The sequence below is a fragment of the Rutidosis leptorrhynchoides genome, unplaced genomic scaffold, assembly GCF_046630445.1.
Source record: "Rutidosis leptorrhynchoides isolate AG116_Rl617_1_P2 unplaced genomic scaffold, CSIRO_AGI_Rlap_v1 contig422, whole genome shotgun sequence".
In the NCBI taxonomy this organism is placed as follows: Eukaryota; Viridiplantae; Streptophyta; class Magnoliopsida; order Asterales; family Asteraceae; genus Rutidosis; species Rutidosis leptorrhynchoides.
This window is the reverse complement of record NW_027266655.1, coordinates 52,630-69,774: the sequence shown is the minus strand read 5'-3', so window position 1 is coordinate 69,774 and position 17,145 is coordinate 52,630. Positions and strand designations below refer to the sequence as shown.

The 17,145-nt window shown below is 33.1% G+C and overlaps 1 protein-coding gene across 1 annotated transcript; it reads right to left on the bottom strand.

Annotated features, from left to right (window-relative positions):
* Window positions 1-16,446: 16,446 nt before the first annotated feature.
* LOC139883585 (uncharacterized) lies at window positions 16,447-16,806 on the bottom strand. The gene has a single exon (XM_071867744.1). The coding sequence runs from the start codon at window positions 16,804-16,806 to the stop codon at window positions 16,447-16,449; it is 360 nt and encodes a 119-aa protein (XP_071723845.1).
* Between the last annotated feature and the right edge of the window lie 339 nt (window positions 16,807-17,145).

The following is a 17,145-nucleotide window of genomic DNA, read 5'->3' as shown; positions in this document are numbered from 1 at the left end:
CGCACATAAAGAGAATGCTTCTCGACGGCTCAAAGATATTCCTCAATTATTTTGTTTGTGAAGACATGTTTTGCTTTTATCGAATCATGCAGCCACCGCTACTCTTGAATTCCTCTAACAGGACGGTTTGTTTGGCTGCCAATGTTACCGCCAGCACAACCACGAAAGATAATGCCTCAAATGCTTACTATGATTCCCGAAATTGATTTCAAGGTTTATGATGTTTATGGCTTTGGTTTCGATTTCGAGTCCAGGGTGCATAAGATTGCACGTTTCTCAATAAGCATGTCGTGCCAAATCAACGGTGCACAAATCTTTACTTTAGGCTCTTGTAGTTCATGGCAAGTCAGAGACATCTCTGCAAATATCCCTCCTCACTTGTTTCCACAATCAATTTTTACAACTTCTGGTTATGTGCATTGGTTATGTGTCTCCAAGTCCAGCAACATGCATAATTGGGGTTTTGAGGTGGTTTTATTGTCTTTCGACATTGGAAAGGAAGAGTTTATCTCGACTATTTGTCCAAAGCTTGAAAGGCCACTGGATGGAAAATCATATGTGACTTCTTGGCAGCAATCTATGGCGACGATACATTTTTCGACAAAAGAGGATTGTATTGAAGTTTGGGTGTTGAAAGATTATAAGAGCAATAAGTGGACAAAGGAATTCCGTACTAGGGAGGTTTAATTTGGGTTGCGATAAATTTGGATTGAAGAGCGCGCCGCATCGTATACTCGGCGAGTGGAACGATGGCTTCTTATTCGAGACAGATGAAAGCTATATGCTATACAATCCAACCAAAGATAGCATCGAATTCTTCAACAACTTGACGACGTCGAATTATGGACAACTAGATTTATTCCCACCGGAGTTTAATACTTTACTAATAGTTATGTCGAGGAAGATCAGAGTATCCACTGCACAGCTCGTGGTGCAAGTTTTCGTGGTTTTAGACGATATTAAAAGGTTTGGAATTGGATAGCCTCTTTTTGGTTTGCTTGTAGTAATAATGAAGACAAAACTAGGTGTTTGTCTCCGTGAACAATCTATTAAATACAGTATGTTATTTAAATAGTATATTTATATTTATTTATGCTAATTGATTTCTTTCATGTGTTATTATGGACTCAAAAAAAAAATACCCACGGTTACAATATCTTTAAACTTAATTTCAATTTATTCATAACAAACATACTTTCTACAATACAGTAGTTGTACCAAGTATACAATTTAGGCTCTACTTTACACAAATGTATGTTCATGGAGGCGCATTAACTATCTCGTCATTTTGGTTACGTACTTCAAATATGACAGCCAAGAACTCTGAGTTGGATGCGTTTGGTACGTAGTACAGGACAGGACAAGAATTATTGCCCCAATTACCTGTTTGGTATTTATTTATGATGAAACTTGACATGTTCACTTGGGACAAATTTTCATATAGTACTTCGTTAAGACTTAAGACAGGTTAGCCTCTTTTAATAGGTAGCAAACATTATCCAAGTAAATTTCTAAATAAACATTATATCAATAGAAATATATAAAAACAGAGTTTTTAAAATTAGAGGAACCTTCCACAAATTTTGGATTATTAATCAATAGAATTTTTTTCACTATATTATTTAATATTAATTTTTAATTATTGACCAATAGAAGTTTTTTTCTCTATTATTTAATTTATAATTGTTTTTTCAAATAAACCAACGCATTGTTTCAATAAGAAGAACCGAATGCATTGTTTCAATAATGTCGACACCGGATCCCGGGCGGGAAGGCATACAAGATATAAAAGTATGTACAAATATATGATGATATAATTAAACAAATATTATAGGATTGGTGTCAATCATTTAGGACCTAAATAACAGAGTCGCCACTAGTTCTATGAAGCGGAACTAGACGCACCTAAATTTATACATAATAATAAAATAAAAAGGAGTCCTAACTAAATAAAAATAAAAGAGTTCGAGAGGTTATTTGTATGTGGGGAAGGTATTAGACACCCCACAATACTCACATAAACTAATGATTATCCAATTCGAATTGCTCTCATAATATCGTGTATATTAAATGGTACATATGAAAACGTAGGAAAACATAAAAGATTAAAATATAAACCTATACATAAATGAAATAAGACAAATATAGAGACTACATCTATCGCCAATGAAGACTCATATGATTTACTAAAAAGAAAAAAAATCCTAAAGTAGCATATACGTTCATTTCTTAGTGCTAACAATAATAACAAAAATCAGATTTTTTATTAACTCGTAAAAGGGCTTTTTCTTAAAAGAAAAGAACGCGGGATAATGAATTTATAGATTAAATTTATTGAGAGAGGTTTGATCTACACGTAAAAAAAATCAAAATCTCAAATTAAAATACATAGATCTTGACGCGAGGAATCTAAGTTTTGAAAGAATGAAGGAAATATAATTAAGAAAAATAAAAATCATATCAATTATAGGTCATCCAATCTAAATGCAAACAAACATGCGTAATGATTATATTAAAATATATAATAATAAACAAGCACCACCTGGACATGAAACTATTAGACAAAACATTTTGCCTCAAAAATATATTATTTATTAATTTTGACAAGATATTTAGTCTCGATAATCCATAAATCGGATTCGAAACTTTTACACGAATCCATCATGGAAACATCTTCCGTAAAAAAAGGCTTGTATCATCTTTAATATATTTAACTATTTGAAAGAAATATAACAAAATATATATATAGTTATAGAATTAATAAATTAAACAAACAAAAGATGATGGAAGAAGTTGAAGCTCTAATATTATTAAGTACTTATATGTCGATTAATTTTATATATGTAAGATGTATATCCTTACGAAGATAATTTGGCTTGCTATTTATAGCAAGAAGAGTAAATATTTTAGGTGTAAAAGTGAGGAAATGGAATAGCAAGTCAATTTAACAAGGATAACATGTTGGGGGTAGAAAGACACGTGATGGACATCTACCATTCTTATAGTTTTTACAATACTCCTACTCCATTATTATATGTGCCTCGTTAAAACCTCACAAGTAAAAATAAAATCTTGGTAAAGGAAAAAGAGTACACAAATAATATCATACACAAAAAAGACAATTTCGGGTTGTTTTAGTAAAAACCTTGTTAAGAAAAAATCAGTGGGACATAACATTGTGCGAAGGACAAAAATATACCCTAGTGCATGATTCTCCCCCTCAAACGAACCATATAGCCACTTCAAGGGTTTTCCAATCTTGCATGTTGTGAATTCGTCGCAATCCAAAAACAAATTTATCAAAAATCGATGTCGGTAATTATTTGGTAAAGATATCGGCAAGATAGTTTATGGATCGTACCTGCTTGACATCGATTTGTCGAGTTTCTTGGAGTTCATGAGTATAGAAATTTTTTGACGAGATATGCTTGGTCCTATCACCTTTAATATATCTTCCATTGACTTATGCCATACAAGCTGTATTATCTTCATAAATTATAGTGGAAGGTAATTCAACCGGTTTCGGAAAACATGAGTTCCGAATATGGGTTATAATGGATCTTAACCAAACACACTCTTTTCTAGATTCATATAGGACAATAATTTCAGAGTGGTTGGAAGATGTAGCTACAAGCGTTTGCTTAGTAGAACACCAAGAAATGGCAATATCATTATAACAAAATACATACCTAGTTTGAGAGCGAGCTTTATGTGGATCGGATTGATATCCCGCATCAGCATATCTAAATAAACAAGAGTTAGTTGAATTCTTTGAATAATATAATCCTAAATTCATGGTTCCTCGAAGATATCGGAAGATATGTTTCATCCCATTCCAATGTCTTCGAGTTGGCTCTGAACTAAATCGGGCCATTAAATTTACCGCAAATGTGATATCCGGTCTCGTACATTGTGCCAAGTACATAAGTGTCCCAATTGCATTTAGATATGGTACTTCAAGACCAAATATCTCTTCATTTAATTCTTTAGGATGAAATGGGTCCTTTTAGGGATCTAGAGACCTCGCAACCATGGGAGTGCTCAATGGATGAGATTTATCCATGTCAAATATTTTAAGCAACTTTTCAGTATATTGTGACTGATGGATAATTATTCTATTTTCTTTATGCTCTAGCTCAAGACCAAGACAAAGTTTGATTTTACCCAAATCTTTAACCTCAAACTCTTTTTTCAGATATTTGGCAGTTTTGGATAACTCGTCTGGAGCTCCAATCAAATTTCATATCGTCGACATAAACTGCCACTGTAGCAAAATCCGGTATCTGATTTCTTCATAAAGATGCATGGACATATAAGATCATTTTTATATCCTTTTTTGATTATGTACTCACTCAATCGTTGGTACCACATGCGACCGGATTGCTTCAACCTGTATAAAGATCTTTCCAACTTTTTTGAGAATAAGTTACGGGGAATGTATGCTTCAGACATTTTATATTCCTCGAGAACTTTCATATATATATATTAGAATCCAATGAGCCATATAAATATGTCGTCACAACGTCCATTAGACGTATTTCCAGTTTTTCAGAAACTGGCAGACTAATTAGTTAATGAAATGTAATCATATCCATCACAGGTGAATATGTTTCATCAAAATCAACGCCAGGTTTTTGCGAGAAACCTTGGGTAACAAGTCGAGCTTTATATCTAACGACCTCATTTTTCTCATTTCATTTTCGGACAAATACCCATTTATATCCAACAGGTTTTACATTGTCGGGAGTTCGAGTTATAGACCCAAAAACTTCTCGCTTAGCAAGGGAAACTAATTCAACTTTAATTGCTTCTTGCCATTTAGGCCAATCATGCTTTTGACGACATTCAATAATAGACTGAGGCTCATAATCATCATTCATAATCTCGTAAGCAACTGAGAATGCAAATGCATCATTTATGATGATATTATCTCAATCCCAAATCTCATTATAATACGTAATGGAATATTCTGTATTCCTGATATTTTTGATCCTTTTATGGGTTTGTACCTCTTCAAGGGCATTAAGTTCATCTGGAACTTTCAAAATAGATTCTTGATCTCTCCCTCTTCTTTTTCGAGAAACAATATCTTTTGATCCCATCGGCCTACTAGGCTTTGAACGCGTGAATTTGTCATCCATTTTAACATGTTCTTCTGGAATGATTATTATAGTTGGAACATTCGCTGCTGGGATATGAGACTTTGTGACTTTAGCAGCATCATTAAGTGCATCAGAAAGTCTATTAGCAATAGCTTGTAAGTGGATGATGCGTTGTACCTCATAATCACATTCACGAGTTCTTGGATCTAAATGGGAAAAATCTTTTGCAGTCCAGGAGATAGCCTCGACTGGTTTACGCTTGTCAATCATGGAAGCTTTCGGTATTCCAATTGATGGAAATATTGATTCATCGAAATGACAATCTGCGAATCTGGCTGTAAAAAGATCACTAGTGGTCGGTTCTAAAAACCGAATAATCGATGGTGATACATAGCCAACATAAATGCCCAATCGACGTTGGGACCCATTTTATTCCTTTTAGGTGGTGCGACAGGCATCTGTATTGCACAACCAAATGCGCGTAAATGTGAAACATCAGGTTCATAATCGATAATCATTTGAAGAGGGGACTGAGATAGACTAGCTGTAGGACGCAATCTAATCAATGCCGCCGCATGCAAAACTTCATGACCCTAAACTGTATCATTGAGATTCGTTTTTAATAATAAAGAGCGGACAATAATTTGGATGCACTTAATTAAAGATTCTGCCACTCCATTTTGAGTATGCACATGGAGGACGGGTGCTCTACATCAATTTCAAATGAAGCACAATACACATTAAAAATTTTGGATGTAAATTCACCAGCATTATCTATCCTTATGCTTTTAATTGGATAATTCGGAAATTGTGCTCAGAGCTTCATAATCTGCGCAAGCAATCGTGCAAAGGCAACGTTGCGCGTTGATAATAGGCATGTATGAGACCATCTACTGGATGCGTCTATTAACATCATAAAATATCGAAATGGTCCACTTTACAGGTGTATTGGTCCACAAATATCTCCTTGAATTCTTTGTAAGAACAAGGGGGACTCGAGATTAATCTTGGTCAAAGAAGGTTTGATAATGAGCTTTTCTTGTGAGCAAGCCTCACAATTATAATCTTTGTACAACAAAATCTTTGTATCCTTCAAAGTGTGTCCTTTAGTACTTTGAATAATCCTACGCATCATTGTAGCATCATTGTAGCACCAGGATGACCAAAGCGATCATGCCAAAGTCCAAATTCATCCTGATTGACCATTCTACAGGACATGGTCGCGTAGATTTCAATTGCTCTAATTTTTGTACAATACAAACCCGTATAAGATATACCGATCTTCTCGATGATGGTCTTCTGGCCAATCTTAGAATTCGTAATGCCAAGATATTCATTATTTTCCTCTTCAAGAGTTTCAATATGATACCTAGCAGACTTATTTTCTCTTTAGTGCTTAGAAACGCATTCTCAATATGGAGAATGGTACTATTTGGCATTTTTATTGTGCCAATCCCAAAATCATCAATAAGTTTAATAGGACTAGATATAGTATGGACATATGCCTTACGTAACGTAATATTTGAGAAAAAGAATTTGCTACGCATTAGTTATCGTACGCGTTGATCCACTATCAATCAAGCAAATATCATTAAGTTTCTCAGAATTGTCCATTTGCATCATTATTAACAACTTCAGGTGTCCAAAATAAAAATTACGCATTAGTTATAATATTTCACATTATATTTTATAATATAAATATTTTACATAGGTGATATATATTACATAAAAACCTATATCACATTATTTTATTCGACATACAGGTCTGAGACATATTTAAGTCAATCAAACATCATAAAGAAGTTCAGAAACATCCAAAGGTTGGTTTGTTGCTTCAAGAGAAAACTGATCCATATGTACAAAAGCATTATTTGCCTCGGCTGCATTGTTATTCGCGGTAGGAGTGATCTCAATAGCATTAGATTTCCCGCGATTTTCGGGCCTTTTCAAAGTTGACTGGTATAATTAACAAAATGTTTAGGCGTACGACAGGTACGCGATCAGTGTCCATACATGTCACAACGATAGCAAATATTTTCACCATCCGCCTTATTTGGCTTCTTATCAATATGATGGTTCTGATTCAGACCACAATTAGACGAGCCACGACTAGATGAACCACGATTAAATTATCTGGGTTGATTAACTCTTCGACCACCACTAGTTAGTATATCCCTGTTCATTGCGAGAATAATTTCCTGTACTAGCATTTGCTTCAGGCAAAGCTTGTGCGCCGACAGGACGAAGTTCATGATTCCGCATAAGCAATTCATTATTCTTTTCAGCAGTCAACAACACAGAAATCAATTCACAATAAGTTGCAAAATCACGATGTATATATTGTTGTTGTAATACCATATTCGAGGGATGGAACGTTGAGAATGTCTTCTCTAACAATTTCTGGTCGGAAAGTCTTAAGCCACATAACTCATATCGAGAGACAATATCAAACAAGACATCATTTTAGTCTGAGACATATTTAAAATCTTGCAGACGAATATTTTGCCAATCATTACGGGCAAGAGGGAGAATTATTGTTTGAGTATGGTCATACCTTTCCCTCAATCTCGTCCATAGGATCCGTGGGTCCCTGATAGAAAGATATTGAGTCTGCAAAGTGTCGTTCAGATGGTGGCGGATAAAGATCAACGCTTTTGCCTTATCTTTAACATCAATTTCATTGTCGGGTGCTACTTGACCATCGACTAATCGGATCGCGTTGGCGATACTCATGGTTTGAAGATGCATTTCGACATCTAAGCGCCACTACATATAATTTGTTAACTTGAGCTTCTCGATTTCAGTCATTATACTGGACCAAAATAATATCAAAGTCACCTCTAGGACACAATAATAATATCGAATAAAAATTAGCTTCGTGCTAATTTTAATATTTAATGTTCATATAGATTATACATAATTTAATATATATAGTTTAGTATATAGTTTAACATATAATATAATCTCGTTCACGTGGGCGGTATATATAATACATAAATAAATAATATAATTGAAATAAATTAGAGATAGAAATATACCCCACTTTACCTTTAAACTACTTCGCATTTGATTTGATTAGAACAAATTCGTGCTGATAACATGTTATAGAATTAATAAATTAAACAAACGAAAGATGATGGAAGAAGTTGAAGCTCTAATATTATTAAGTACCCATATGTCTATTAATTTTATATTTATATCTCTGTAATATATATATATATCCTTACGAAAATAATTTGACTTGCTATTATAACAAAAAAAATAAATATGTTAGACGTAAAAGTAGGAGAAATGAAATAGCAAATTAATTTAACAAGAATAATATGTTGGGGATTGAAAGACACGTGTTGGACATCTACCATTCTTATAATGTTTACGATATATATGTATATATATACGTGCCTATATATATTTGATACAAGAATGGTAGGAGATGTTAAAATAATTTGTATTAGAAACAACTAGGGATTAACAAATCTAATGAAAATAATAATTAGACATGCAGCATACGTCACTGAGTGAAAGGGAAAATTGTATCAACATGACAACATGCATAAGAAAAAAAACAATCCAACATGCTGGACGAAAAAAAAAAAAAAAGTGAAGAGGTTATATACCTTCTGCCACAAGATAAATCAAAGCACAACAGTCTCTCCTCCCCCTCCGTCTCTCTGACCTCTTTATACATAGCATTTCTATTCTATGGTAAGTATTATATTTATGGTGTAGATTAATGCTCCGGAAATAAAAATGGTCAAGGTTCATGGAATAAAATTTCAAAATCAATTCCTTGTTAAACTCATTCACACCACTGAAAAAATTTGCAATCAAACCCAAGATTATTTCTAAAATAGATAAGGCATGTACTGTATGTTGTAGACTAGATATTAAGTTTAATTAAATGGGAATTGAAAACTCCCCCGAAATCAACGGGAACAATGAAACAAAAGTTTGACATTCACAATATGATTCTTGTCAGAATTTAAAAACCGTAAAGAATATTCTCATATATGGTTAATATTTATATAAATAATCTAGAGATATATGTCTCTAAATCAGAAATGAATTTCAAGCATTATATGCACATATCTCCAAACATTTTAAAAGAATAAAAATTAAGTGTGGGAGAAATAAACCTCTTCTCAACCGATCCAAGATTTTATGAATTTATAACTTAATACTAAAATATTCACTCTTATGCATTTGAATAAAAAACTTATGTGCCATATGATTAAGAGTTCATAAAATTATATTTATATTGCAAATGATCTATGAGTAATATATACGGATAAAAGATGGACCTCTTTACGTTTTATTTTTTATCGATTCAATCAATTGTTAATTAAAATTGTATTGGATATGAACGTTCCTAGCATCCATGTCTTTTCAACTTACATAGCAGCAATGTTTAGATCATCTTCTCCCAAACATAAAATATATTCATGGGCACGAATGTTTCATTTTATATATAAAAGATTGTTAAATGTCACAATTATCTTCAAGACAGGTTTATGGGTTATGGAACTACACTTAAGTTTACTTTGATTGATCATTTTTTTTTTCACTTCAGGAGCTATATTGCTTGAAAGGAATATTAACATATGTTTACAGGTTTAAAGGAGATATATACCGGTTTTGAAAATATAATATATACGGGTTTTGAAAATACAAAAAAAATCAGAGATTGAAGTAGGACAAGTTTATTTATTTATTGTTTTTTTTTAAATTGTCCAATCGAGTGTAGTAGCATAAAAATAAATATAATGCATCAAATAGTTTATTTTACATAATTAATAGAAGAGTGGTTTCATACAATATATAATTGATGATATAAAAATTGAATGTAGGAATTTTTTTATTTTTTTAAGTTGAATGGAAAATGTTGGTAAAACTATTTTTTTATCTTTTCAATCAAATGACTTTCTTCTATTGGTTTTTAATTAAATTTGTCTAAAAAATCTGGGATTATCTCCGAGTATTACACTAGTACTTTGTTAAGACGAAGAAATACGACTCGTTTTTGTGTATGGTACGAAAGGGATTCGGTTAGATTTGTGATTTTCAGGTTTGGTTCAATTTATTAACGTGATGTTATTTGGCAAATTTCAACTGACGTGGAGCTACACCAATGGATACATAATTGTCATGTCAGCAATAATCAGACACTGTATAATACTTCCTCCGTCCCAAAATAGATGTAAATTTTTCAATAAAAATTACATGTAAAAATTTGCATCTATTTTGGAACGAAGGTAGTAGTAAGGTTTTTTAGGCGAGGAGCTACCAAAGCCCGTCAACACAATACAATTCTTTTTTCCAAATACCCTTCGCACATCTATATATGCAATCCCACGTTGCGGGGTTTGCGACTGATAATTTTTTTAAAAGAATTTTTAGTATAATTTATATAAAATATAAAGAATAATTTAGTGTGATTGGATAGATAAAATATATAAATTAAATTGAAATTCTTTGAACTACACCTAATCTATTAGAGGTAAAAAAAAACTTCAACAAAGCAAATACAACTCGTCCTTTTGGTCCTGCCATATATATATAAATATATATGTATATATATCGAAAAAACAATTAATATAATAACAAATGAGAAGAAAAATTGAGAAAAAAAAGTGTACGACTCGATTGACATTTTTAATGAAACATGGAAATAACTTGGAATATATAACATAAAAAAATGGAAATAACTCCGCAGATGATCAAAATCGTGGATAATCATATATACAATGGCCTCCACATTTTGAATTCTATGTATGAAAAGAAGGGAATTATGAAAGAATGTAATGAAAAAAAAAATGAGTTGGATTTCACTGATTCACGGGATGAATTGACGGATAGAATTGTTATAACAAATGACTACACACAAAGAACTCTAATTAACATGTTAAAGCATATATAAAAAGAGTGAAATTGTAACTTCGTATTATAACAATCAGTTTAATACCGACAACTTCTTATATTGTCCCTGTCTTTTTAGAATATCTGAAATCAAATCAAACAAAGAAAATAAAACAAAATATATAGATTAGAAATCAGAAAGTAAAAAGGAAAGGAAAAGAAATCAAACTCCCAAAATGAATATATGATGTGTGCAAAACTCAGTAGTTTATAGAAATCAATAAATCATGCATGTATTTTTATTAATTTTCTAATCCAAATCCAATTATTGCCGAATTCTGGACGATTGTTATGATTTGATTCAGGCAGCGGATAAGTTTTTGGTGAGGTAATCCATGATAATGAATAACACGAGAAGGAAATCGAGCATATGTAAAAACTAAATTTCTTGAATACAACCCTAAAAGAAACATAGGATTTAATTTCTAAAGATGTATATGGGCAACAACAAATTACTTAATAATAGTGGAAGGGGAGAGTTTGAAGAGTATATAGACCATATGCGAAGCGTTTTCAGTTGAAGACATTTGCACCTAATTGCCGGAACTTCAAATGAAGAAAGAAGAGAATGAAAGAAACGGCTTAATTAATTTTTGACGTTGCAAAACGGAACCAAAATAACAATCACCAAAATCAATGATAATATTAAGTAGCATTATAAGTTGAATTTATGATATACAAGATAATTACATAATTAACCCATTTAAATTTTTTCTAGAAGAGTGGCAGCATGAAAGACGATGAAATGGCTGAGTTGTCAAGCTTTCCATAGTTGTCTTCTGTATTATATATATACTAGTTTTTTTTTTCTGAGTCTGTGCATTGCACGAAATATTTAGTACTGTTTAATTAGTTAATTTATGTAATTTTATGTTTTAATATTGTTGATAGATTGTTAATTAATTTTATTTTTTAAATAATGTGTTTTTATAATAAAATTAATTATAAAGATTCGTACGAATAATTTACATATTTTGAGAGATTTGTCAGTAAATGAATTTTCTATTTTAAAATAATGCCATCTATGTGTTAGTCTGTATTGACTATTAATATATTAGTATAGAATATATATATATATAGATGGTGAAATTAGTAATTGTGTGTAATGCAAGTATTGTATACAATATTCCAAAAAATTGAATGGAAGATCTACTTATTATATCTTGGAAGTCCGTTTATATGATAGAGATTAATCATTCTTAAATCGTGAGAAAAATAAAAGTATATTTAACGTTATAATCAAGCATTTAAAATAAAATAAAAAAATCAAGCATTTAGGATTGATTTTCATACACAATTGACTATATAATGTATAGAAACTTTTTGCGTAATCATCATCTATCAATAAAACATTCATAATAAAATTATGAAGACCTACATTCTATTGACAATTTGAAAACGTAAATTCTATTCAGAGATTGAATAAAAGGTAAAAGATAACATACAAAAAATAATAAGAGCATGGACCGTGATAACTTTCTCCATTATGAAATGATAGAACAAATGATGATGGTGTATGACAAAAATCATGGAAGATGTGACTGAGGGAAAACGAGGTCTATATCTTCTTGATGGCTATGGAAGCACGGGAAAAATATTGGTATGGAAAGGTCTGACAACGGTCTTCAGATTACATGATTTTCATTACTGTAGCTTCAAGTGGAATTGCTGCACTTCTATTGCCTGGAGGAAAGAATGCACACTCGACATTTGCCATACTCCTTACCCTATAAAAAAATTTAACGTGTAACAGTGGTATGGATGTTATTGCTCTCCATGATAAAACTCCTCGATTACTGTCAATTTTCTATACATATTATAATTTCTATTGTGCCATTTTTTGTACATAAATGCATTTATTAAGATTTTATATGCTGATCTAATCTGAATTTTCCAGAATCTGTTTGGAATATTTCGAGAGGATCTGACTGCTCAAAAGAGGATTTTTAGGAGTACGCATTTTGTAGAGGACGGTGGTGGGTCGACCAACAAGTTTGCAAAGAGGAGGAGTTGGTTGCTATCAAATTTGACACGAAATTCATGAAGACAAAAGTGTTAGTTTTAAGATCTCATGAGAGGATGAACAATATAAACATAGACGGATCTAGGATCCGTAAATTGTTCTACAAGCTAAAGTTTAAAAATTAATATTTTTTCATGACCAAAATGCTGAGAAATAAAAACAAGAAACATTGTTGGTCGTGGGAAGCGAACTCAGAGTTTCACGGATGGTTGCAGTGTGTATTAACCAATTATGTTGAACTCATCAAGATGATTAGTATGGCGAGAGTTAAAATTATATAGTATAAATACTAAAAATCATACGGTAAAGAAATGCAAATTTTCTTTCGGCCGTCGAAGTTGGGTGGCTGATCGCCATCCCTTAAATCTGTCCCTGAATATAAGGTCATGATACTTTTCATATACCAAATAATGGATTGATTGGCCATTTCGTGGTGCCTTTTTTATTTCAGGACATTTGTTTTTATGATGTTTGTTCTCTTTCCGAATATCATGATAATAAATCACTGTTTTCAATTTCCTCCATTAAAGTATCTGATATGCTAGTTACCAGCCTAAAAATTGTTTAACTTACATTACGTATATAATATCTATTGCTAACGTACATTTTATTCAATCTATTACGTCATATTAATAACACAAACTATCTATATAGAAGTTTTTTACACTAAAATATTAATTTCCTAATTAATACATTGGAAGTTTCACGAATGTTGTATTCAAGAGCCAAAAGTTTTCGTCTCTCACATAATAAGGTCAAATGTCTCATAATAATCGTCATGATACCGAAACAAATTAGTTTTGTTATGTTGCGATTCAATCATTACGTTTTTTTAAATAAATGAATATTTATTCATTGATTTTTCTAATCAATGTGTCATTGTACTCGATAAACGTTTAATACACTTCATGGTTATGAAAAGTTTATAAATATTTATGAAAAATAAAAAAATTTAACCAAATTAGTGGAAAGATTATCTATAATGAATAGTTATATATTAATAAATTTTAAATTAAATATATAATTTTTTATACTTACATTTTTTTCAAAAAAATATATTTTTATTACATTTTTATCGGGTGTAACATCGCACTGGTTAGAAAAACCGATTATTTATGATATTCCGCATGTTTATTTTAATTCATTCAAAAAAAAGTAGTTTCAAACACAATCATATTTACCACAGAAAATCTAACACTTTCACGTCTTATACGGGTCCCAAATCTAGTTCAAATAAAACGAACACAGGGAGCTTCCGACCGGAATTGTATGGACACACACAAAAGGAGTTGCCAAACGGTTTTTTATAGAGGGGGCTTCGAACGAGTTCTTTTCCAACACATCATAGTCTAATTTATTCGATTCTCTTCATCTCATCTTTGCCCAAAGCCTTTCTCTTTTGGCTGTTTATGCCGGTAGACAATTTGACACGTAAGATGCCAAGTGGTATTATTTTATTGATCTATGTCAATTATTTTTAACAAACGTAATGGATGAAAGACTAAACATTCTAAACATTAATTCGTACCTTTTCTGGCCATTTGGGTAGCCGAGGAAAACGCAGCAAATAGCGCGAGGATCAAACTTTTGTTTTGGATGGACATTAGTTGCGAAAGCTTCACAACCAAATACGCGGAGATGATGTAAATTTGGAGGACGGTTATAGAGTCTCTCAAAAGGAGTTTTTTTGACAAAAGTGGAGAGGGCAACCGATTAATAATGTATACGGCTGTCAAGACACAATCACCCCAAAAAGCAAGAGGGACGCGTGACTGGAAGAACAACGATCTCGCCACATTCAAGATGTGTCGATGCTTACGTTCCACTACGCCATTTTGTTGCGGCGTATAGACACAAGTGTGGTGAAATTCAATGCCATGAGTTTGAAGAAAATGACGGATTGGTTGAAATTCAGGGCCATTGTCGACCCAAATAGTTTTGATAGTTGCATTAAATTGAGTTTGAGCAAAAGTGATGAAATTGGTTAAAAGGGTGGTAGTTTCTAATTTGTGTCGCATGAGAAACAACCAAGTACAACGAGTATAATCGTTGACGATGGTGAGGAAAAACGTGCGCCAGAATATGTGGGGGTTTTATGTGGCCCCCAACATCACAATGTAGTAACTCAAATGCAAAATGAGTTTTTATGGTAGAATTTAGAAATGGCAGTCCAGTTTGTTTTGTAAGTGGACATATATTGCAATTATGTTGCAATGGAAAATCTTTATTAATTGATAACAAATGTGATGCTAATTGTAGACGTGAATGGGACGGATGTCCGAGGCGTAAATGCCATAAATTTATTGTACTAGAAGCATGAAAAACAGAGGGTGAATGCCGTGCCGGAACCATGTGGTATAGACCTCCGTGTTGCCTACCCGAGCCAATCGTCTTCCCCGTAGCCAAGTCCTGCAAAGCACATGAGTCAGGGTCGAAGATAATTCGACAATTAAGGTCATTAGTGAGTTGGCTTACAGAGATCAAATTCAATTTGAATGAAGGGATGCAGGAAACATTATTCAAAGTAAGTGACTCATTAAAATTGACTTTGCCTAAGTGAGTGATGGAAGCCGTGCTACCATTTGACAAATTGACTTTAGTGGAATTTGGCAGAGTAAGATCGAATAAAAGATTTAAATTAGAAGTCATATGATCTGTCGCGCCGCTATCCAAGATCCATGAATTAGCAGAAACAAAATTGACACGAGACAAACCTGCTGAATTTGCAAAAACATCGCTATTACCAGATGATGTTTTTAGATTCATATTGGACAGTGCCTGTGCGAGTTGTTGCAAAAATTCCGCAGAAAAGGTCGGTGGTGCCGGATTGGAACCATGATCCTCGTGAGATAATTCGGCAGAATTCACGGCCGAAGATTGATATTTTCCGCCCCCACGATTTCCACGGTTTTGGGAGGGTTTTCCGCCACCATTTTTCAATCGGCATCAATCCTCTGTATGTCCTCTCTTGTCGTAGTACGTGCAATGAAACTTCAAGGTCCGACACTCATCAATGGTGTGCCCGGTCCTTTGGCAATGGTCGCACGTTTTGGCACTTGTTGACTTCGGATTTTTTGATTGCAAGGCTGCTACAATCGTGAAATTCTCCCCAGAATCAGATGTCAATTGGCGCTGAGTCTCTTCCTGAATAACAAGAGAATATGCTTGTCGCACGTTAGGTAATGGAGTCATCATAAGGATATTAGATCTTACTGCTTTATAGGATTCATGAAGTCCCATAAGAAATTGCATTAGTCGATCTTCTTCTAATTAATCACGATGCAATTGCGCCTGATTACAAGAAAACGACACGCGATAGGCATCAAGTTCGCTCCAAAGATTTTTGATCTTGGTGAAATATCCGGCCACGGACATGGTTCCCTGCGAGATAGTGGCAATGGATTTCTAGATCTGAAATATCGCTGGTGCATTCTTTTGTGAAAATTGGTCACGTAATTCCACCCAAACTTCAAGCGCCGATTTTGCATGGATAATGCCTTCTGCCAAATCCGGTTCCACCGAGTGCGACAACCAAGAGAGTATCATGCTATTAGATTGGTTCCACAATGCGAAATCGACCGGATGTGTTTCCTTCGACGGTGCGGCCAAAGACCCATCGATGAACCCGACTTTGTTTTTGGCGATGAGTGCATGGATCATCGCCTTGCTCCATGACTGATAATTAGCGCCGTTCAATTTGGTAGGGACAAGCATGTGTCCTGGTTGATCAGAGTGATGAACATAATATGGATTCCTCGAATCCATATTGGAAATTTTGGTTGATGACTCGACAATCATGGCTGTCTATTCGGCGGTGGCTATGGAAAGAAAACGGGAAATCAAGAACACCAAGAACAGTGCTCTGGTACCATCTAAAATGAATGGTATAAGCAAATAATTGGCATAAAGCTTGAATGAATTCCATTGATGACAATACACTGATTTATACACGCAGTCATACAAATCTTCTCCTAGAATCAAGGACTACATAATGATAATTACAAGGAAACAAATCAACTAAATAAGGAAGAGATAAATACAAATAACTACACAATACATTCCTTAATAAGGATTGATTTCAATGGTCTGATTCAAATGATTCTA